The 23,379-nt window shown below is 51.9% G+C and overlaps 1 protein-coding gene across 5 annotated transcripts in view; it reads right to left on the bottom strand.

Annotated features, from left to right (window-relative positions):
• PAX8 (paired box 8) overlaps positions 1-23,379 on the bottom strand; it is a 58,969-nt gene that overhangs the window by 13,915 nt on the left and 21,675 nt on the right. For 2 of the 5 annotated variants that reach the window (XM_012656783.1, XM_012656784.1), the window contains exons 3-9: positions 14,440-14,605; positions 12,295-12,492; positions 10,828-10,916; positions 10,343-10,468; positions 9,897-10,072; positions 5,553-5,673; positions 4,880-5,086 (exon numbers count right to left, since the gene is read on the bottom strand). In XM_012656783.1, the coding sequence (XP_012512237.1) occupies positions 4,880-5,086; positions 5,553-5,673; positions 9,897-10,072; positions 10,343-10,468; positions 10,828-10,916; positions 12,295-12,492; positions 14,440-14,605 (1,083 nt within the window). The remainder of the gene's footprint in view (positions 1-4,879; positions 5,087-5,552; positions 5,674-9,896; positions 10,073-10,342; positions 10,469-10,827; positions 10,917-12,294; positions 12,493-14,439; positions 14,606-23,379) is intronic. The other 3 variants (XM_012656787.1, XM_012656786.1, XM_012656785.1) reach the window with 2 other exon arrangements.

Below are 23,379 nucleotides of genomic sequence, written 5' to 3' on the forward strand. Positions count from 1 at the left end.
TGGGCAACTGGAGCCTAGCCTAGGGGGTCAACAAACTAAACCAGGCAAACTCAACTTCCGTCCTTCCTCTGGAGGGAAGGGCCCAGGAACCAGAGGAACTGGGGTCCTTATGCTGCTTCTATGTCTGAGCGCCTTTAGACCAGCCACTTACGTGCTCTGAGCCTCGGTTTCTTCATGTGCACAATGAGATAAAATAAAAGTAGCCCTACACACCTTATTACTACTTATTACTATTACTGTGAGGTTATCAGCATAATTCAGAACCAGGGTTTCCTGCTACAGGTGTACATTGATTAGTGCAATGGGCACATTCTAGAAATGGTTATATGTCAACTGAACTCTGACAGAATAAATCCTCTGTGAATGAGCCATCGGTGTGGACTACATAAACCCGTGTGAAGTGTTGCTAAACCTGAGCACCACCTTCTAATTTGTTCCACCTTTACCACAGTGTCCAGCTGTGCTTGATCTCCTTCGTACAGGGAGGAACCTCTGGAATTTTAGCGGTGGGCTCAGTTCCCCTGACACAGGGTCATCAAGGGAACAAATGAAGGGTTGGAGACACAGGAGGGAAACAGGGAATTTTAGTGCATTGGGAAGTAGAGGGAGAAATATGCAGAAGCAATACCAAGGTAAGACCTGAGATTTCCGTGGAGGAGACTGCAGTACAGTCGAACCTCAGACTTGGCCCCTGTGGCCCTAGGATGAAGCATCTGGGGACCAAGAGAGGGAAGGAGTGACGTGAAGTCTGTGAGAGCAGGAGAAGTGCAGAAGGTGGCGAGGAGGGGAGTGACACTTGAAGGGGGTGGTGGTTGATTCAGAGCCCAGCAACTTCTCCTTTCTGCTTCCCCCCCTGCTTCCTCCTCCCTGAGAGAGAGCACGCTCTAGATCCAGGCCACGCTCTACATGAAACCCAAGCCACGCAATTGTCTACACCACAGCTTCCTGTCCATCACAGGAGGAACCAGTTTAGAGCGGAGCTTGTAGAGTAGGGTCACTGCTTGATTTAGTCCCATGGGGCCCCACCCCATGAGAACTGGCCCCCACATTGCTCTTGTAAATGGAATTCATTGGCCTCACTCCCCTGTATTCTGAGATTTTAATCTTCATCTCCCCTCAGTAGGGAAGAGGTTTCTGGATGGAACAGCAGAGCAGACTCCTGAAGGCTTCCTTCCATGAAACCTGGCCTTCCTGGAAAGACTGGTAAGACTTTCTGCAGGACAGACCCCACCCAGACTGTGGTGCCATGAACGCTCCTAACAGCTCCACAAAATTCTTTGCTCCAAGTTTTTAAATACATGGTTTCTTCCAAAAAGCCAAAAACCTTGCAACCTTCTTAGCAACAAAACCACTGAAACCAGGAGATGCAGACGCTCCATCACTGCCTATCCATGCCCTCTTGTCTACTTCTCTGTTTTTAAGGCTCTTCATAAATTTCTCTTTGTTGTGAATTCCATCCCCTCTACACTCGAGTATCCTTCCAATGCAGCCCTGTTTTTTAAGAAGTTGGCATGAGGCACAGGCCCATGCTGACCGGCTATGGAGTGGGGTTCCCTAAGAAAGCTCTAGCACCCCAGAAATATTGCTAAATATTCTAAATGTTGATGGAGACCAGGATCCAAAAGAGGGTAGAGGTGATTCCAGACTATTCTATGTTCCCCCTTTGATGTCTGCCCTCCATGTAACCCCTTTTCAACTCCTTATCTTGCTCTGATAGCAAGGAGAATTTATGGCAACCTAGAAGTCTCCTTGGCAGGACTAAATATAATTTTGTACAAAGGATGGAGGAGGGGAATGGACTCTTTGATGATAAAACCTAACTCATAGCTTTCTGGTCAGCTGAGCTGGAGTCAGCCCTGGAGCAGCCGGACCAGGATGGTTCGGGACCTCCATGGTGCTGTCTTGGCCAGACTTGGGTGTCCCAAGGGAACTGACAGGACCATCAGGGGGAATCTTGCTATTCCCTAAACCCTGCCATTTCCTCTTTCTTGGCTGTTTGGGGAGACTCAGAAGGACAGTCACCCTGGAAATTGCACTATCAGAGCCACCGGGCTGAGGGAAGAAGTGACTCGGAGAGAAACTCTATGAGGCAGGTAAAGGAGTTGCAGAGACAGCAGGGAGTGTCCTTAGGGATCACTCAGAGGGGCTCAGAAGGTTCACGTAGGTTAAGCCGAACTGATTATGGAATGAAACTCACCGGCTCCTCCCTTCTCTCCCCTGCCTGCAGGATTACCTAGAAATAATTTGGTCTCTGCTTCCTTTCTTTCTTTCAAATTCACCTCTTCCTCCCTTGGGTAGGTGTGCAGCCTCCCAGACTCTTGAAACCATTCCCTTCCTAACCTTCCTCCTCCCAGCCGTCTTGCCATGGTTCAGGCACATGTTAGGTATTTAGGGTCAGTCTTGACCGGAGGCCTCAGGTGGATGGGCCAACACCCCGAGCTCAGCATGGACCTGCCTTGTGCCTGAATTGCAGGGTTGGGCTCAATTCTGGGAGCTGCAGTTCTGACTTGCTCCCTGCTCTTGGTCACCTGCCTGGACCCCAGTCCCTCCAAGCCTGGCACTTCTCACTCTTCTCAGAGCCCCTGCCTTTGTGCTGAATTGTCAACTCTTGGGCTGGGCCCTGTGGCCAGCCAGCAGCCTCCATGGTGCTCACACCTGCATTTCAGCATCAGCTGGGCTTGGCTTGGGGGCCACCTGCCTGAAGGATGTGCCAGTGCTGCATACTTGGCTACCTGCTGCCTGACTGACCACCTGGTGTCTGCTGCCAGCTGCTTTGTCCCATGGGTTGCATGACCTCCCAATCCTGTAGCTGGCCTGGAGAGTGGGCATGTCCGCTAAACTAAGAGCTGATAGTAGTTGGCAGTGTCACCCCTGATCAACTGCATGTTGACAAGGGATCCTTGTAGCTCTAGTAAGGTGACTGGTGGGGGCGGGGAACTTTGGGGGCAGGGAGATTGCCCTGGGCTATTCCAACTACACTTCATACCACTGTCCACTGTGCGCTCTGATACATCTAGCTGCTTCCAACTGCTGTAGGCACCTTCCCTCTCCTCTCATCTGGTCCCACCAAGCCTTTCCACCTCTTGCATAGTAACTGAGACCTGCTCCCCATCAACACGAGCTTCCTCCACACCCTCATCTCTTCCCTGCTCCCCTGCAGCCCCAGCCCTGGCCTGCCATTCACAGGAGACAAGCAGGCTTGCCCCGTGATCAGGCAGTCCACCCCATAAGGGATGGAGCCTTTTCTGCTTCCCTTTCCCCTTCCTCCTCATCCCATTTTCTCTGGCTGACATAACTTCACTCGGCTCACAGATTTTTCTCCTTTAATCACTTTGGTCAAAATAAATGACTCATCTCTGCTGACTTCACCCTCTTTTGAAATTTCGAACTCCGAGTCAACATTTTCTTCCCTGCCTTAGACCCTTAAACACTGCCTCTCTGCCCACACACTGGGCACCCATCTCTTCCAAGAGGCCCTCCCACATTAGATGCAGGCTGCAGACAGACAGAAAATGCAGAGCGAGGTACAAGCGAGAGTACATGGACTTGAATCAGATGCCCTCGTGGTCCCTCTGGGCATCTGGTGCAGTGGTTTTCAAGTTCGAGGGCTTTCTGGGGGCAGGGCCCCTACTTCAAACAGAGCAGATCTCCAGTGGTCTAGTCGGGACACATGGCTCTGTAAAGGCTTTTACTTCACAGGAGCATTTCAAGGTGCAACGAGTTTGAAAACCACTGGTGGAGATGCACTGTCTGACTCTGGGCTTTCTCTGTGACAGGTCCCCACCCCCACACCCCCACTAGTCTCTGTTCCAGCATCTTGAGGTAGCCGGGTGGGGGTGGGGTCAGGGCAGTGGGGAGGCATTCACTCCATCACTAGATGCTGTCTCCTTAGAGAGAGCACTAATGTTAAGGAGAGAGTGCTGACCTGAAAGCTAGCTGGCTTCCTCCACTGGTTCTGCACCACCCCCCTGCCCCCGTGGGCCCACATCTAAACTAGTCTCATTCCCGTGGAGGCCCTTGAGATATGAGGCCCTTAACTGCATCTCAGGCCTTCTCCTGCCCAAGCCAAACACTCGATTCTTCCAGCTATTGCTCAGGCCCTGGCTGGATGGGCTGACATCCTTCTGCCAAGGGGCCCCAGGTCTACCTGAGGTCTGACACAGGGGGTGCAGGCCCAGCCCTCACGCTGCTGGACACCACACTCCCAGCCAGAGACCTTGGCCAGGCCCTTCTTTTCCCTGGGCCTGTGGAGAGATTTGCTCGGGATGCCCTGTAAGGTGCACCCAGCTTTAAGCGTTTTGAGGCAGATGACCTTCCTACTGGAAAGTCCCCCACTCCCCCAGCTCTCCAGTTGTTGAATCTCTCTGAGTGTATCGTGTTTAAAAGATGTCTGTGTCCTCCATGGGTGATGCTGTTCAGCTGGGCACAAAGATAGCTAAGTTATGGAGACACAACTGGGACTGACCCCTTGTCCTTTTTAGAAATTTGATCCAGAAATTGGCTTCAAAGCCAATGCCTTTTTCCTTCCAAAATTTTCTGTCATTTTTCCTTCTTTTTTATTTACTATTATTATTAACCAAGACCAAGTCTTTCCTGGTCCTGGGTCCTGGCCTTAGGGTCCCTGCTCTTCCTTGGGGTTTTGGGGTGATGTACCCCACTTCCTGGCACCCCCAGAGTGCCTGCCCCTTCTGAGGGCTGTGGAGAACCTGGCCTTGGAACCTCCAAAAGTTGCCAGAGGAATTAGGGAATAGAACAGTGGCGGACAAAATTGGAGCTAGAGAGGAGAAAGGGGAGAGGAAAGAGGGGAGAGACGCTGGCCCTAAGGATTCCCCGCCCGCCCCCGCAACGCCTGCATGGCCCGGGGACCTCCCTGTCGTACCTGAGAGGAGGGCCTGGCCCGTGAACTGCCCGTACACGGAGGCAGCATGGGGAAAGGCATTGAAGGGCGGGACCGAGGCACCGGCTGGGACCCCGGAGCCGACTTGCTGCAGATCCAAAAAGGCGGAGCTAGATAAAGAGGAAGGGGTGGAGCTAGAACTGGACACCTCGGGGGTTTCCTGCTTTATGGCGAAGGGTGAATGAGGATCTGCCGGAGGGAGGGAGACAACAAGGAGAGAGGGGTGTGAGATGACAGGGCGGGCACATGCACAAACCAAGCCATGAGATGCAGGAGGGTGCAGGCGGCGCGGGGCAGGCAGACCCGGCTGCTCTCAGGTTGGGTGGGGAGCGAGGGTGGTCCTCAGGTCTGGCCAGGATGGGAGAGAAGCTCTGCCTCCCTGCTGTGCCTTCTTTGGTGTGGATGGGGGACTGTGCAGTGTGTGCCCCGACTCTCCCGAAGGAAGGAGGGAGTGAGGAGACCCAGGAGCGGCCAAGGATTGGAGGCAGGGCCCCTTGACCCAGCTGGAGGCCCAGCCAGCACAGCCCACCTCTCCTCTCCAGGCCAGGGCCCCAGACACCTTCCTCCTGATGGCCAGCCAAGCTCTGCCTTCCCCGGCCCTCCATCCCGCCCTCACAGTTGGGGCCAGCTGGCCCGGGAGACTGGGGCATCATACCTGCCACCACCGGATAGGTCTGGTGAGTCGAGAGGTTGCGTCCCAGGGGAGTATTGGAAGGGGTCAGGGTGGCCTTCCCGTCATCCAGAGTGCTGTTGAGCAAGGGCAGCGGGTAGAGGCCCTGGGGAGCAAAGAGAAGTCAGCGCACAGAGAGGCCCCTGGGCAAACAAGACCTCCTCTGGACCCTGCAGCCTGTCTTAGCACCTGTGGCCTTAATCTCCCCAGGAAAAGTTTCCTCATCGTCCCCTTCCTACTGTACATTCTCAACTGGTGGCTGTGTCTCATCAGTTGGTCCCTGTTCTCCTTCTGCATTCCTGGCATTTAAGGCCAGCTGGTGGCATGCGAGCCCAGGCATGGGACGGAGAGTCTGCCCAGAGGACCACACTCTGGCTGGATGGCTGGTCCTCTGCCTGTCTCCCCACAGTTTGAGCTCATAGAGTACAGGACGGTGCCAAGGGCTGGAGCAATCCCGTTGGGTGACTTCACTTCAGAATGCTTCACTCTATTAATTCGTGTATTCCTCTTCAGATAGGGCACACAGGCACAGAGAGGTTAAGAAACTTGTCACACTTCCATGTTGGTCAGAGACAGGATTCAGGATTCAGACTCAAAGGGTCTGGCCCCAGTGCCCCTGCACTAAATCACTGTCCTAAACTGGAAGATACAATGACCACTTCTTACATTAGCAAAGAGCCTCTGTTATCCAGATAGAGTCCCTCAGCAGCCCTGTGACATGAGCAAATAATACTATGCCTATTTTATATGTGGAGCCTGAAACCCGGAGGGGTAAATGGCCCAGGGCTGTATAAGGGAACTGGGACTAAACCCAGGACTTTGGGTGCTGCCCCAGGTGCTCTAGCTACCAGGTGGAACAGGTGGATTTCTTCTTCTCTCGCTCCATATCTAAACAAATAGAAGCATGCAGGTCCAGCTTGAAAATGATTCTTGGAGTTGATTTTGTTGGAAACGCTCTTTATCAAGTGCCTGGGAGTTTTCTTCAATAAGACCTCATTTTAGACGCCTCTTGGCCTCCCCTGGCACAAGCACAGCTGTGGCCTCAGGTGCTCCTTCCAAAAGAATTTGTTTAACTAAAGGCAAGTGTACCCTACCCCCTCACGATGGCTCCCTCCCACCAGAGGACAAGACAACACACGCAGGCACACACTCGTTCCCCACATGTGGTCACACGGCATATACGCACCATGCGAAAGATTGTGCAAAACTGAAACCAGGGAAAGCTCTGTGGTTGCATAACAGCTCCACTAAAGGCAGTTGTTTGCAGCAATTTCCATGGAGCCGGATTCTCCAAAGAGCCACAGCACTTTCCGGTTGCATGCCGGGCACTTCTGGAAGCTGCAATCAATTCTGGAGGCCACTGGGGCACCATTAGCGCGTAGCGGCAATTACTGACTAAATAGTGCTCTGGTTCCATGCCTTCCGAGGGGGCCCACTTAGAGGCAGGGTGGAGTTGCTTAGAGCTCGGCTTAATGAAATTGAACAAAATACCTAATTTCTAGAGAGTGTAAGAAAAGTTTAAAATGCCTTATGGATGTGTTGATTGGCTGGCAAAATATCTACTCGGAATCCTATAGCTGTTCCAAAATCTAGGCAATTTAGTGAAAAAAGTCATGAAAAAAAGTCATGAAACATTTTGTCGATTTTATATTGAGTGGCTTAAACAACCCAGTGATGACTGGATTTTTTTTACTGGGGTTGAGCTTGAACTGGGGACAGAGCGGCACAGCGCTTCAGAACTTAAGCGAGTTTGAGCCCTGGTTCTGTGACGACTTGCTCAGTAGCTTTAGTGTACTTGACCTGGCTGAGCCTTGATTTTCTCACCTGTGTAACAGGGATCATAGAATCTACTTTGCAAGGCTAATGTAAACATTAAATGAAATTTTACATACTTATATAAAGCACTTAGCACAGACTGCTTGTTGACAATAGATGCTCAATAAGTAGTTATCATAGGTTTTATTATTTCAGAATTATGTGAAGAGTCAGAAGCTGCCAAATTCTTGGTCGCTGTCATCATAATGTTCACATTCTGTTGATAGGCTTCTTGGTGCACATTGTAAAATAGAGGAACAAGAGCTGTATGGACTCCTGACTATGTCCCATAGTGAAATAGCAGCCAAGAATGAGGTCACATGACGTTTCCGTTGACTTTACAGAAGAGATGGCTCTGTCTATGCCCCATCCTAAGGTCGGTGAGTACTTGTGCTTCTCTCTTGGCTCCCCAGGCCAGAGGGCCTTCCCTCGCCCAGGGGAGAGAACACAGTGTTCCTTTGGCAGCACAGTCCATCACCAAAGGTAGGGAAGGCAAGGGCCCAAGGACACAGGCTGGTTCTCCCCGCCCCCACCCCCCGCCCCACCATGCCAGGGGAATGAATGAGAGAGGAAATGAATAATTTATGGGCACTGTGCTGGGCCTCAGTTTCCCCATCTGTAGGATGAACAGTTGGAGCAGTTCAATGGTTTCCAAATGCTGTTTTTCCAGTCTTCAAATAGAACACACATAGAAGCCCCATACCTGAAACAGGTGACAGCGGGCCAGTTTGAATGAAACCAGGGCCGGCAGGCCTGAGCTCCACAACCATCCATCTGCTTCTCTGAGCCTTCCCTGAACTCCCTGGGCCTGGGTTATCTCCACACACTTACACACACTGGACTATGTGGTCACCGAGGTCCCCACTAGCCCTAAGATGCTCTCATTCCAGGAATTCCCCATGAGTGTATGCCCACGTGGCACAGGGGCTCTCTGCGGTCAAGCAGGGTGCTTTGGAGGGCTTAAGGGTGGAGCCAGGAAATGGCTCTTGGACCCAGCAGGTGCCCAGGTGCTCAATGGTAAGGTTTCTTCACTGTAACTGTCGCAGGGTGGCTGGTGCTTGCACGTGGGTTTTGCAGGCTCACCCTCACACAGCAGGCTTCCTGTAGGCCCACACCACGGTCCGCTTTCCCTCCCAGTGGTGTGTGCTGACTCTCAGAGAAGCACCCCGGCCCTCTCCCCAGCTGGCTTTCCCTGCACCCTCGTGGTTGCCACAGTCAAAGCTGATAAAATCGCTGACGCAGATTGCCTGCCCAGCTGTGGGTACTGGCAGAGGGCCAGCAGCCCAGACGGCCATTGGCAATGGTTCAGCTGATTATTGGCATTGTCACCGGTCCCACTCAGATAGTACAGGCATATGGGCTCCTCTCACTCCTAGATCGGATGACAGCATGCGCCAAGCGGGGCAGGCAGACGCCACCCTAAAGACAATCCTCAGCTGGGTGCTTGGTGGGGTGAGGGGAGGAGGACACCACCACTGTGGACTGAGAGCTCAGTGGTTCCCTCAGAGTGTAGCCTTTGCTGGCCTCATGTGGGACCTCTCGCACCTCTGCCAGCTTTTCACAGAAGTGGCCCACTATAATTCATTTCACCTGTCCTGAGCGCTGGACAGGTGGCTTGTGATTGATTGTTCTGGATTTCGCAACTCATCTGTTTGTCCATTCACTCGCTGTCCCTTTATCGAGTATCTTTCATGAGAGGGGCACAATGTTAGGTGCTGAGGACAAAAAATGATGTTTCACGTCTCATGAGGAGTCCCTGTCCTTAAGAAACCTGTGTGTTTATGCCTGTCTGCTAAGTCATCACGACACACCATGAGAAGCTACCAGGAGTGGCCTGTGGGACGTGCAGAGGCACAGAGGGAGACTGGAGAGGCAACTCCTGTCAGAGGGGCAGGAAGGATTCTCAGGGAGGGGCATGCCGGAGCTGAGTCACACGGGCAAGTGGTATTTTTCCAGGCAGAGAAGTGGGAGGAAAGGCACGCTGGGAGGAGGGCACACGGCCTGTGAGGGCAGAGAGGTGTGAACGAAGGCAGGGAGCTGGGGACATGAGTAATGCAGGGCCCTGGGGCACATGCAGGGCGAGTGCAGAGGGGCATGAGGAAGTGGTGGCTGAGGTCATCACTAGAAGGCTTTGTGACACCATGTTAGATTGTGAGGCCCGACCCCACGGTCTGGGGAAAACGCTGATGGCGAGGGGATGGCACCATCGGGTGGTGCTGCCCTCCCCAAAGGGCCAGGCTCAAAGGTTTCGGGGAAGCCAAGAGGGTCGGGAGGAGAGGACGATGCTAGGGCGTCTGGTGAAGTAAAGCACATGCTGGGTGTGGAGCTGCAGACAGCTGACACTGACACTGCCAATCTCAGGCTACCTCATGCTCCCCTTCTATCGTGCACCCTGAGCCCATCGAAGTGACTTCTGGCTGCTCTGGTGGCTGACTGCAGGCTCCTTAGGAAAGTACGCCTTGCCCTGCCCCCTACCAGCCCACCCCTGCTCACCTCCCAGGCCCAGCTTCTCACCTGCTCGCCTTTGGTGTGGCTGGGGGAGGCGTAGGCCTCCGGGTAGTGCTGCCGCTCGAATGGGCACTCGAGCGGCTCGAGGTGATGCTGGCTGAAGGCATCCGTGCGAAGGTGCTTTCGGGGCCCGCTGCTGCTGCTCTGCGAGTCGATGCTCAGCCGGCAGCTGTCCTGGTCACCTGGCGCCCCCAGGCAGGGAGAAAGCTTTCAGGGGACCCATCTACCCATCCCCTAGGCCAAAGTAGAGGACACACTGTCGCTGTGGAGGGAGGGAAAGGTCCAGACACCTGGGCCCAGGGCCTTGGCCACCTGAGAGACGGGGCAGGTGACTTCAGGGTAGGCATTCAGAGCCCGTATAAAGTCCTGGGCCATAGGGAGTCTGTCCCAATAAGAGCCTGAGCAACTGCCCTTCCATACCCCCGTGCTGCCCTCCTGTCCCCAACACTCACTGTCATCCATTTTCCTCTTGCTGTCGCTGCCAGGCTGGGCGATCCCCAGGAGCCCGTTGATGGAGTAGGTGGAGCCCAGGGAGTCTGACTGGGGAGACTCTGGGGGTGTTACGGCTGAGCTGGGGACTGCGGGGGGTGAGAGGCATAGGGTGAGGATGTGGGAGCGACACCCCTCACTGCCCCTGCTGCCACTGTGGAGGAGGCGGCAAGCCACGCCGTGTGCTGGGCCCTGGAGAGGTTGGAGGCCGTTCCCCCGGGGGTCCCGCTGGCTGGGGGTTGTTGGAGTCAATGCCGTCTGAGGTGTTCCCACCCCTCAGTAGCTCAGGAAATCTTCCCTGGGGAACCAGGCCAGGCTTTGTTCCCGTGGAATGGCCCAGTCTGCCCATGCGCGTGTGAGTCCTGTACACGGGCATGTCTGTGTGTGCCTCTGTGTGTGTGTGGGTACACAGAAGGGGGTGTGTGCACCCAGGGCCCTCAGCACTCACTCAGCGTGTGTCCTGGGCTCAAGGACTTGGTGGCCACACAGCTGTCCATGGGGAGGTTGAATGGCTGCTGCACTTTGGTCCGGATGATTCTGTGGGGAAGAGAAGAAAGGCCATGAGAGAGAAGAGGAGGAGACAGGACTCACGGCTACCCCAGATCCAGTAACCTTTTTGATACCCCACTCTGGTATCTCAAAGCACCTCAAACTCGACTGTCCACAGTCAAACCCATGACCTCACCCTCACACCTGGTCCTCCCCAGTGTCCCCGTTTTGTGATTGGCACCATCAGTCACTCAGGGCAGAAATCTAGATGGGGGAACATCTGCCACCCTCCCTTCCCTTCCTATCAAACCTGTCATCGAGTTTCGTGTTTGACCTTGTAAACCTCACCAGCCCTGACCCCTCTCTGCATGTCACTGTCAACACCTTAGGGCATGCCACCACCAGCTCTTTCCCTCCAGGGTCACTCCCCAGCCCACTCCATCCACTCTTGACCCTTCGTAGTTAGTTCCCCTTCGTGCAGCCAGAATGGACTTTCTGAAAGGCCAGTCAGCTGCCTGCTTAGGATCTGCGAAGGGCTTCCCATTGCTCAAAGATCAAAGGCAAGTAGGTCACTTGGCCTCCAGCTCCTGCAGGGCAGCCCACTGACACTGCCAACCTCAGCCTACCTCACTGCCACTGCCAACCTCAGCCTACCTCACGCTCCCCTTCTATCGACTGCTTTCTTCCAGCTTCCTGTGTAAGACCCTATTAGCCACAGGGCCTTTGCATGTGCTGTCCTAGAGTTCTTTTTGCTCCTCTTTCACCTAGTTAACTCTTATTTGTTGTTTCTTACTCAGACAAAGCCTCTCATCACCTTCCTGAGCCACATATCCTCATGTTCCTCCCCTTAGCAGGATGTAGAGCTGCATTTTTATAATGTTTTGTGTGGGTACTTGATTAGTGCTTGTGTTCTCATTAGTAGTAAGCTGTGTAAAGACAGGAATTGTGTGTTCCAGCGCCTAGCACACAGTCAATGAGTGAATTATGTGTGAATGAATTAATGAAATGAGTGATAAGTAAATGATTGAGGTGGTGAGTGAATAATTGAAGGCCTAAACAAATGAGGGAATGCTTGAATGTGGGCCCAGTTAGAGGTCTTGTGACTCATAAAAGGATCAATTCAAGAAGATTCTTTTATTGAATGAAAGAGGATGTGGTGTTTGAGGAGGGAAACTGTAGGTAGCACAGTTTCCTGCCCTGATGGCTGGTTTTCGATCAGCTTCCATGGCAGGGGCCGGCAGGAGGGTGCCCCAGAGCATGGGGCCAGTGGGGCAGGGAGGTGCGGTGCTGCCCGGTGCCGGGGTGCGCCCTGCCTGATTCTCCAGTATGAGGCCCCTTCCCAGCCCTGGCTCCACCCAGGCCCTTCTCTGGTCTCTTTCGTGATGCCCGTGAAGCCCAGGGGCCCCAGCTGGCTCCAGAGGCTCACCTGTTAATGGAGCTGACGCTGGGCACAGTGTCGTTGTCACAGACGCCCTCAGCCAACAGCCGGTCTCGGATCTCCCAGGCAAACATGGTTGGGTTCTGTCGCTTGTAGTCCCCAATCTTCTCCACCACCTTGGGCGTGGCCACCTTGGGCTTGGAGCCCCCTATCACTCCAGGCCGGATGCTACCAGTCTCGTAGTACCTACTCCAATAGAGAACCCCAAAGAATTACCCAATAAGCAGGCGGGGTCTCTGGGGGAACTTAGCCAGGGCCTCTCTCCCCGCTGAGGTTTCTAGGGAGGGACATGGGGCTGAAACGTGCCCCTAAGGCTGGCCTCAAACACTTGATGTTCCCAGAGCCGTCCATTTCCCTTGCTTGGGTAGGTTCACACTGCTGCCAAACCAGAACCCTCCGTAAAGGCTGCGCCCTGGCTTCTCCCCTCTCCTTCCCTTCCCTGTGACCAGTCTGCTGTGTCCGAGCTCCTGCAGGAGCCATCACCTGGGGCACAAGACCTCCCTTCTAAGGAAGGAAATCTTGGTGTACGTGCTGTGTGAATGATGGTTAAGGGTGGCAGTTTGCTCTGTCCAGCTTCTCTTGGCTAAAGCACAACTGGCTGACTCTTCTCCTTGGCCACCTGGGAAGCCAGCTGTGGTCACTGGGCCCCCTTTCCTGTCTTGCTGGTTCACCTTTGCTCCACGCTCTGTCCCAGCCTGAGCCATATCCCTCACCCCCGATCACTGGTTTTCCATCAGGTTACTTGGTTCGAGTTGAAGCTGCTCCTTATGGACTCTGGAATCCCAGCCTGGCTTGGATCCCCACCGGGTCCTGCCTGTTAAGCTGAGCCTCCTCTTTCAGGGTCTCCACTCTTCCCCTCTCTCCAGCCCCCAGCTGGCAGCTTTGGCAGATCAGTGGCTATCCGCCCCTCCTTGTTGTAGAAACTCTCTGGTCTCTCCACCATGAAAAAGAATCTGCTCTTTAAAACTATTCATTTGTCACTACTGTCTAGAGCTTGTCTCCTTTCTGGGACATCACAGCTAGCTCAGAAATCCCCTCTCCCAACCCCAGCAAAGGACCACACTTTTCCCCAACAACTTCAGGCAGGGAGCCAGGGCTTTTCATGGTTCAATGAATGGTCCAGGCAGGGTCCTCTTAAATCCTCGTATGATTCAGAGGACAGGGACAGGTACATGTAAATGGAGCTGACTCAAAGTTCTGGCGCAGGGGCGTTTCTGACAGAAGAGTCTCTCTGGACTAGAATATGTGGCCACGTCAGCTCAGAAGCAGGCCTTTGTACCTCCTGGCCTCTCTTGAACCTCTAGGTCAGTGGTTCTCAACCCTGGCTATGGAGAATTAGAATCACTTGGGGGTATGGGGTGGGCTTAGCAATATCCCCAAACTTGAGCCTGCTCCCCTAATTTAATTGATTCGCCTGATTTAATTGGTCTGGGTTGGGGCATAAATGTTAACTTTGTTTCAAATCAAGCCTCTCCAGGGGACTCTAATGTGCAGCCAGGGCTGTGAAGCGCTGATCTGGGGTCTTGCAGGTCAATGGCTGTCACTCAGAGTTCATAAGTGTCTCTTGGTCATCTCATAAGAATTACAGCACCCAGGCCAGGCTCTGGACGGGGCCCAGGAAACTGCATTTCAGCACACAGCCCTGGTGCTTCTGTTGAAGGTGCCCTGGGAATTATGGTTTGAGAAGCACAAACTCAGACATCCTTCTGACAGGAGTTAGAGACACCTTGGGAGCCACATCTGACTGTGTGTCCCCTCCCCATTGGCCCCATTTCCCTCAGTTGACTCAGCTGGGTGAGGACCTTTGGGGAAGATTCTCCTGCCTCAGGAGCAGACAAACCTACAGCAAAGGAGACATGGCACAAAGGAGAAAGCAGAGGGCGAAACTAAAAGAAGGAGAAATTGACAAAGAAGGGGGAAAAGGCAGGAAAACAACAGAAGAGCAGTGGACGGGCAGAGGCCCAGAAGTCCATCACACACCTGTTCAGGTCTCGGGACCAAATCTGGACTTTGGGAGCAAACTCCCAGTCCCTAGGGGGCAGGGGGAGAGGGGCAGGTGGTCATGTTGCCATGGGGTCAGTGGAGAAGGCAGGACCTGCAGTCAAGGTGGTAGGTGGTGAATTTCGTGCTTACCTGCCAAGGATCTTGCTGACACAGCCATGGCTGACGCGGAGCTGGCGAGAGATGTCGCAAGGCCTCACGCCCTGGTGGGCCAGGTCTACAATGCGTTGGCGGACCACTTCGGGCAGGGGTCTACCATTCACAAAGGCCCCTCCCAGCTGGTTCAGCCCTCCGTGGCCTAAGAAGATAACATTTCCAGGGACAGGTGTCAGGGGCCAGGCAGGAGGTTGGGTGGGGATTAGCCGAGAGTGCGGGGCAGTGTGTGTATCTGTGACCGTGGACTGCACGGTGAGGCCCTTAGCTCCCTCTGCGTCCCCCTCACTTCCCAACCCCCGAAGGCTGGCACAGGTGGTATGTGACGTCACCGCACCCCCCCACCATGTGATGGCTCCAGAGGGACACAATGTGGTCTGGGGCTTTTTGGGCCTGCTCAGTGTCCTTCAAACCCTCAGCCCTTCACTCCAAATAATCCGCCATCTTCTTCCCTCCCTCTGACAAGTTGTAAGCCCCCTCTCTTCCCTGGGTCTCCTTTCTTTTTCTGTAAAATGAGGGCATAGGACAAAATCACTGATTTTCAAATTCCTCTTTCTCCTCTTAAACCAGATTTTTAAACACAACTACATCAAAAAACACAAACACAAAAGAATAAAAGCGGAACTTTTCTGGTTGAGTTGGGGCACAGTGTGCCCAAGCCCTGTCTGTGGGTTCATTGTCTGAATGACCCCCAAGGTTTCCTCTCTCTCTAACAGGCCAGAGCACTACGAATGGCTGGCAGGGACCTCATGGGCACATGTACCCCCGGACTGACCCATGGGCTGCAGGCAGTTGTGCAGAACATGGACACACCGTGGATATGTGCACATGTTTCCTGAGCTGCTTTCCTGACTCAGCCACTGCCCTCTGGACCCAGCCTGTGTTTAGTTCTGAGCCCAGCCAGCCAGCCAAACCCATATGATCGAGTGTTTCTCTGGGCCAGGCACTGTACAGGCCCTGTGGATGCCGGGGTGAATAAGACAGACGGGATCCCTGCTCTTGCCTCACGGAGTTTATTAGAGTGAGGGTCTGGAACACCAAACAGCCAATTAGCATACCTTGTGACCATTTCTGGCACTGGGGACATACAGAGAGCGATGGGAACCAGTGGAGGGGACCGGCCCTGGCTCAGAGAACTACAGATGGGTTCCTGGAGAAGTCTGAGCTGAGACTGAAGATAAAGAGGTGCTGGCCAAGGGAGGGGGAGAAGGAAGAAAACTGTTCCAGGCAGTGGGACCAGCACATGCAAAGGCTTAGAGGCGAGAGTTAGATTTGCCAACATACTCAACCCTATAAAGTCCCCAGATCCATACTGGGCTGATTTCAGGGCTGAGATCTCTGTTTGTCATTGCGAATACTGGGGCTCAGAGAGTTACTTGATCTCTACGACTTGTCTGACTCAGCTTATATGAGGAGAAGCCGGGATCCACCCAGAATTAAGGCTCAGCCCAGGGCTGAGGTGGGGGCCCCTGGGGTGGGCCTTGTTCCAGGGCTGGCGTTGACCCTGGAAGCTTGGGATTGGCCCTGCAGTCTTGTGCTGAAGGGGCCGTGATCTAGGCATGAAAGACATTGCTTCACGCCAGGGGCAGGATTTGGTGATCCGGCTGGCAGGTTAGAGCCCTGGGGGTGGGAGCCAGAGGGAATGGGCAGGCGAGAAGGAAGGGCCACCACCAGGCCCTCCTGTGAACCAGTTAGGGACTATTTACTGCCGAGGTGGAAAGTGCCTTTGCTGGGCACATAGTGCCTGTTACCACCCACTGACTTAGCACATTCAGAACTGCCTTGCAACGTCTCCTCAGGGGCCCAGGCTATCTTCAACCGAGCAGTCAATTTCCCTTAAAAACCAAGAGGGCTATAAGCCACTGCCCTGGGCAGTAAGTCAGGAGGAAAAGCCCGCTGGCCAAACACCCAGCAGGAGGGATGTGATGACCCATCCTCCTGGTGGAGGCAATGGGGTGAGCTTGGGCACAGCTCCCGGGCAGCTGGTCCAGCGAGCGCTTGCACCGGGGCTGGCACAGTGTCCACAGGGGCTTTCAGCGGAGCCCAGGTGGTGGGCAGAGTGGCCATGGCTCCCTCCAGGGCTGGTGCCACTGGCTCCTCACTGGCCTCACTGGCTTCCTGGAGAATCGCTGTAGCCACTTGTCCCTCGCTACGTCCTTGTTGCCCACCCAATTCTTTTGGGTCCAGACACTGAACACAAGGGGGCGCCAGACAGCCACCCAAACCCAACCAGGCCCTGCACAGACCCGCTTTGTCCTCCTTTTCCAGAACTTTCGCTGTGGTGTCCATCAAGGCCTAGAGGTTTGTGCTAGGACCTCTATATCTGGAAGCGAGGTTTCTTACAGGTGGGGCTCTTCACCCCTAGAAAGGTAGCAGGTTTAAAAAAACAAATGCCGCCGGGCGCGGTGGCTGACGCCTGTAATCCTAGCTCTCTGGGAGGCCGAGGCGGGCGGATTGTTTGAGCTCAGGAGTTCGAAACCAGCCTGAGCAAGAGCGAGACCCCATCTCTACTAAAAATAGAAAGAAATTAATCGGACAACTAAAAATATATAGAAAAAAAAAATTAGCCGGGCGTGGTGGTGCATGCCTGTAGTCCCAGCTACTCCGGAGGCTGAGGCAGGAGGATCGCTTGAGCCTAGGAGTTTGAGGTTGCTGTGAGCTAGGTTGACACCACAGCACTCTAGCCCGGGCAACACAGTGAGACTCTGTCTCAAAAAAAAAAGAAAAAAGAAAAAACAAATGCTTTTTTTCAGTGACATGAATTGGGTATTGTGCCTTTTTTTTAATAATAAAATAAAGTCTACCTGTTTCTTCAATGTAAGCTTTGTGGGCTATTATCCTAAATTATCTTGAAGGACTGACTCAGATTCCTTAGAAGCTCAAACTATCAGGAACCCTCCCGAAAGGTTATTTACCATGTAAGCAAGCAATCGAAGTGCAAGGAAAGATGTATTCACAGTTCTGGACCCTAAAGTGTGAATTCTCTGGTGCTTTATTTATTTTACTGGCTTCTGAATGACTTTATGTTACTGTGGCAAGAGCCTTGGGCCAGATTCTTGCCTTGACTCTGCCTGTTTTAATCTTGTCATTTGAGAAAGTGGTTTTTTTTTCAACGTTAGTGTTTTTATCTATTGAACAGGAATTTAACAAAACTTCTTGTTAACATCTGCTGTTGACTTATAACTATTGAAATAAGATGGGGAATAAGGATGAAGACGTGTTTGGCTAGCTGAAAATCTTGTATAAATATACAAGATATAAATGTAAAGTTTTTCTAAATTGTAATATTTCTATGGTTATGGCCCAAGCTTGGCCCTAGGAGGAGAGTGGTGTTTCTCAAACTTGAGTGTTCATCAGAATCACTTGAACAGTTTGTTAAAACACAGCCTCCTGAATACAACGCCCTGAGTTTCTGAGTCAATAGGTCTGGGATGAAACAGAGAATGTGTGTTTCTAAGAAGTTTCCAGATAATGCTAATGCTGCTAGTCTGGGACCACACATTGAGAACCCTGGTTTAGGCCAGACAATGGCTGATACAGAAAATTTCAGAGAATAACTTCTTGTACCAGCCCTCCCCCCGCCAACCGCCACCTGACCTTCTTGTAAGAATAATAATTATTGTGTGTATATTATGGTTTTCATTTCTTTTCAACTCAACACATATTGACCAAGTGTCTTCCATGACTTAAGTGCAAAGTATTGGGGATACAACCTTGAACAAGACAAGAATCCTGGTTCTCAATGAACCTAAAACCTTTTGGGGGATGTGATCAGATAAATTAGAAATTACCATGTTAAGGGAGAAGCGTCTTGAAAAAGGTAAGTCCAGGTGCTCAGGGAGCCCATAAGTGGTCAGACGGAGGCCGTGGGGAGGAGTAACAAGGACGCAACCAGGTGAAGAAGTTTCCACTAGAAAAAATTCCATGCATAAAGTCTTGGTGCATTCAAGAAACTGAATAACATTTACTGTGGCTGTCGGACAGGCAGAAGGGAGAATTCGGAAAGAGGCTGCTGGCTGCAGACAGAGATGGCCCCTATGGTTTGAGGTTTTGAGCTGAGTCCCTGTAATGGAAGGACTTTTGTCTTTCCTGTGTCCGGTGTGGGGGAGTGGACTCCTCTAGGTGAGTCACCACCAGACGCCCAGAGGTGGGTGCAGGCTTCCTTCCTGTACTGCAGAGGGCCTGGCGCCCACTGGGCTGACCACTTTTCTATGCTGCTGTGGACAGGGTGGGCCTTGAGGCCGGAAGCCGGAAATGAGTAGGAGCTCCCTGGTTGGGGGGGAGGTGAGGGTGGGAGGGATAGGTGTGACCCAAGAAGAGGTTTGGAGCCTCATAAGCAAAGATTCTTTCAATGTCTAGAGGATTGTGGGTGGGGAGGGGGGGCGTACAGGAGGAAGACAAGACCACCTGGCAGGTTGCAAGCAGGCTCGTGAGTGTGAAGGAACTCAGACAAGGAAATGCAAGCTTCCTGGGGTCGGAGAGGGCTTATCTTACAGTAAAGGACTTTGGAGCTCCGCAAAGCTCTAGGTGAAGTTTGCTGTCCCGAAATGTAAACTTTGGAAAAGAGACCATATGGAGTCTTAGGACTTTCTTTGATAATTTCTTCACCCTTCTAGAGCTCTGAGGAGTAGGGATGGTAGAAGGAAAGAAGAGAGTCTCATGGCCCACAATTCTTGTTACATGCACTGATATCCAAACCCTTAAGATGTGGGGATACTTTCCCATGCTCCCACAGTCCTTCACACAAGTCCCTGTCACAGCACTCACTGCCCTGAACAGTGACTGTATCTGTTTAGATTCCTTTATGAGTAACTCAAGGGTAGAGGTCTGTCTTTGTCTACCTAGCACTGGGCACAAAGTTTCATTAGTGCTTTAGTATATACATGGACAGAAAAATGCTTTACATTTTGATGGGTGTCACATAGATTCCCAGGATCCCCCACTCTGGGACACCCCCATCCCATAGTCCAGTGTTTTCCTCTTTTACTGTTTGCTCGATCCCTTGCAGCTCTGCCCATCCTAAAGTGATAATGAGTCAATGTGGTGTTCTGCAAAAGTTTCCATGTAACTACCCGGGGATTTTGCTTTAGTTCCAAAGAGTGTCAAGATGGGAGTTTGACACTTGGCAGGGCTATAGTGAGAAGTGAGGTGGGGTGCCCTTGAAATCATGCTATGCCTTCTCCCCCTCCATGAAGGAACAGCTTTGCCCCTGCTAGTCTCTGCTTGGCCTGCTGGCGTTCTCTTCCCCATACACTCGGGTGCAGGTTTGTGATCTCCCTCTGCAGCCTCCCAGCTGCTCCCCTTGGTTCGGTGATTTTCTAAAGTAAAGGTCAAGGTTTCTGCCTCAAACTGCTCCTGAAGAAAGTGCCCCAGGAGCATAGAATCCCAGTGTCCCGAGTTTGCACACTGGATCACTCCAGCATCCACAAGGTTATGGGTTACCTGGGCACGTTAGACCCTCAGACCAGGTTGAAAGGGGCTAGCCTGCCCGAAAACGAATGCATCTGCTGTTAGCCCCAGCTTGCTGCATGACCTCTGGTATCTCTGTGCCTTACGCTTGTCCTCAGGGAAGCCGGAACAGAGAGACAGTAGCTAGGTAAAGCTGCCACCCGGATTTCTCACTGACCCCTCACCCTCTGCCTGTGCTGGAACCCTACTCCATAAATAACCCTCCCATTTCTTTTATATCGTCTATCCCTTCCTTTCTACTAGGTCCTTCCCCTGGACCTACAAATGCAATTAAATTCATCTATGCTGCCTCCCCAGTCTCTGCCCACAAAACAAATATATAAAAATAATTTTTCCCTTGACTATGAAATTCTGTTTTTTATTGTATTCAACCCAATTTCTCAAAAAGCCATCATATTTGCAGTTCCTATTTATTCCATTTCCTTCCTTCCCATTCCATGGTCAACTCAGCGCTGTGTCCCCTGCATGCGCTCAGACACCTCCGTCACTCACGGAGGACGAGTGTGTGCCAGGTGCTGTGCCCTTCCCCGTGAAGAGGCTCCCCTGGCAGTACCCTCTCCTGGTTCCCTGCCCCTTCAGCCTAGGCTTTCTGTTCCTCTTTGATAAGGTTCCATTCCCTGCTTTGCTCCATGATGGCTGGTTTTCCCGGCTCCTCTCACCTCACAGTGCTCCTCTCCCTGTTCACGGCCATCCTTGCAATGTCCCCACTCTCATTGTACCCACTGCCCACCTCCTGATGGCATCAGGGGCATCCCAGGTAGCCCCAGCAGGGCTTCTCCCCAACTTTTATATTCAGCTTCTATGGAAATCTCCCCTGAGCTGCTAAGAAGGCTCCCCCTCCAGTGTTGCCTTGGTTGGTAACAACACCAGCTGCTGTGTGGGCTCACAGCCTGCCCCTTCCACTTCATTGCAAGCCACCTGCCACCATGCACACTGTACTGCACCATCTTGCCTTTCTGCATGTCCTTGGAACTACCTGGAGCCTTGTCTTGCCCTCTTACCCAGTTGACTCCTACTCATGCTGTAGAGTCAGCACTAAGTCACTTCCTCGGGCGGCTTTGCTTTGTCCTACAGAGTAGGTTTGGGCCTCTGCTTGGATGTTCTCTTAACATCCTTTACCTTTTTTGCATGGCATTCATCAAAATGCACAACAATGTGATTGCTTTTTGAGAAATTTGGTTGAAAACAAGAGGAAAAAAGAGTTTCATAGTCAACAGAAGAATGTGGTGGGGGGCGTGGCTGGGGAGGCATGGTAGATGAATTTAATTGCATTTGTAGGTCCAGATTTTAATTTTACATTTCTTTGCATTATTATATGTATAAATAATGACTACCTTCTCCCACCAGATTGAAATATCCATGAAGGCAAGACTGCTTCTGTTTGTGCATTATTAAAATTATATTAGATGTTTAATAAATACATGCCACATGAATTAACTAACAGGCTTTAGCTTCTTCCATTCTCCCACATGGAATAATCACAAGACTGTGTCATTTTTATCTCTTAAATATTTACCTGACCACTTCCTTGCTAGCTCTCCCCAGAATCCAAACATCCATCCATTCATTTTGCATGCAACATATATTTTATATGTCTGCTATGTCCCAAGCACTTTAGTAGAACTGATTACACAGAATTGATTCCTACTTTCGTGGAGCTTCCAGTCCAGGCACAGGTAGCCTATGGACAGGTATATATTTAAAAAGTGAACACACAAATAAAAATATAATTATTAATTGGGATAAGTGCTAAGAAGAACATAACAAAGTGCAGTGTTAAAGAATTATGGGTTGGGAGTGAGAGACAGAATTAGTTCAAGGTGATCAGGAAGATTTCTCTAAGTGACATATAATCTGGGTGTAAGGTGAGTAGGAGTTAACTAAGCACAAGTGACCCTTTGCTACATAGCTGGGGAGCAACACTTCCAAACTCAAGTCTGGCCATGTCACTCCCAGGGTTAAGAATCCTTGCAAGGCCTGGCACCATCTCCTTCATGGTCAAGTCCAAGCTACTAAATCTGGCGAGCAGTGCCCACCACGATCTGGCCCTGCCTTAGCGCTCCAGCCTCATTTCATACCTATCTGAGCCTTGAACCTGATGCCCTAGCCACACAGCATTGCTTGCCATTCTCTCACAGCATCCGGATCCTTCCCTGGGTCCCTGTTTGTGTCTCCTCCCTGCCCGGAGTGCCCTTCCTCACCTTCTCCTGACTGATTTCTACTCACACCTCAAGAGGCAGTTCAAGAAGCTCCCTCCTACAAAAAGTCTTCCCTGGCGTTTCCTGCCTGCTCTCGTTGGTCCTTTCTTTTAAATAAGGCAGGGAGGAATGTGTACCACTACCTTTAGCAGAATATAAGTGTCTCTTTACTGGCTATGTCCTGTTGTGTAGATTGTTTGCCCTTGAAGGATGACACAGCTTCTTTATCACTGGAACCCTAACATCTAGCGTAATGCTTTGTGCACAGCAGGTACCCAATGAATGCTGACTGAGTTGGAAGGGAGGAAGGAAGGAATCAAGGAAGGAGGGGAAAAGGGAGGGAATAAGGGAGGAAGGGAGGGAGGCAGATCCACAAAAACTTTGGTGAAGCCCACACGTTCTTTGCCTTAAACAGAATTCTGTTTTCCATAGACACATACTAATAGACATGAGTTGTTTAAAGAAGGCAGTTTAGATGTCACAGGCCAGGAAAAGAGAGGTCTGCCCTGCTTCTGAAGGAGTCAGGAGATGAACACAGAGGTCTTTCTGTTGGCTTTTACATCAAGCCTTCAACGTCGACATTAACAGTATGAGTACTTGCCAGGCTCACGCTTTTGTGAGGAGCTTTACGGTGGAACGTGGCAGCGTGTTCTGCAGGAGCATGTTCTTAAGGAGCCCGCTGTGAGACAAGTGCTATTGTCATCATTTTACACCAATTTGGACACTGTCACCAACTCGGGTCTTCATATTCTGAGCCAAGAAGCCTTTTTCTTCTAAGCCGTAGAGGCTGTTTGGAGAATGATGGGAGGTGACTTACTCAGACCCTGCCCTCACCGGCTTTATGGCTCCGTTGGGACGATTTCAACATGCAGTGAGAGCAAGAACCATGAGAGACAGCTCAAGCTAGGGAGGGCAGAGGATTAGCAACAAAAGCTACCCCTCCTGAGAACTCAGACATCCCAGACTCAGAGATCCACTTGAGGAGAAGTTTCTGACTCAGGACTCAGTGCTGCCCTTTATGTCTGCCAGGGTCTAGTCAGTAGAAAGAAATTGGTTCCCAGCTCTCATTGCCAAGCAGCTCAGTGCTGTGTTCAAGGCCAAGGACATGACCAATCCAGTCTTGAAATCCTCTTTCCTCAGACTTCTTTAGGTTTCAAGTATTTATCAGTCAGAGCCCAGTCAGAATACAGAAACCTATTCCTAGGTATTTCAACAGAGGGGCTTTAACATAGGGAACTGGCTATCTGGGTGT

This window comes from Propithecus coquereli, unplaced genomic scaffold (assembly GCF_000956105.1).
Source record: "Propithecus coquereli isolate 6110/MARCELLA unplaced genomic scaffold, Pcoq_1.0 Scaffold519, whole genome shotgun sequence".
NCBI lineage: Eukaryota > Metazoa > Chordata > Mammalia > Primates > Indriidae > Propithecus > Propithecus coquereli.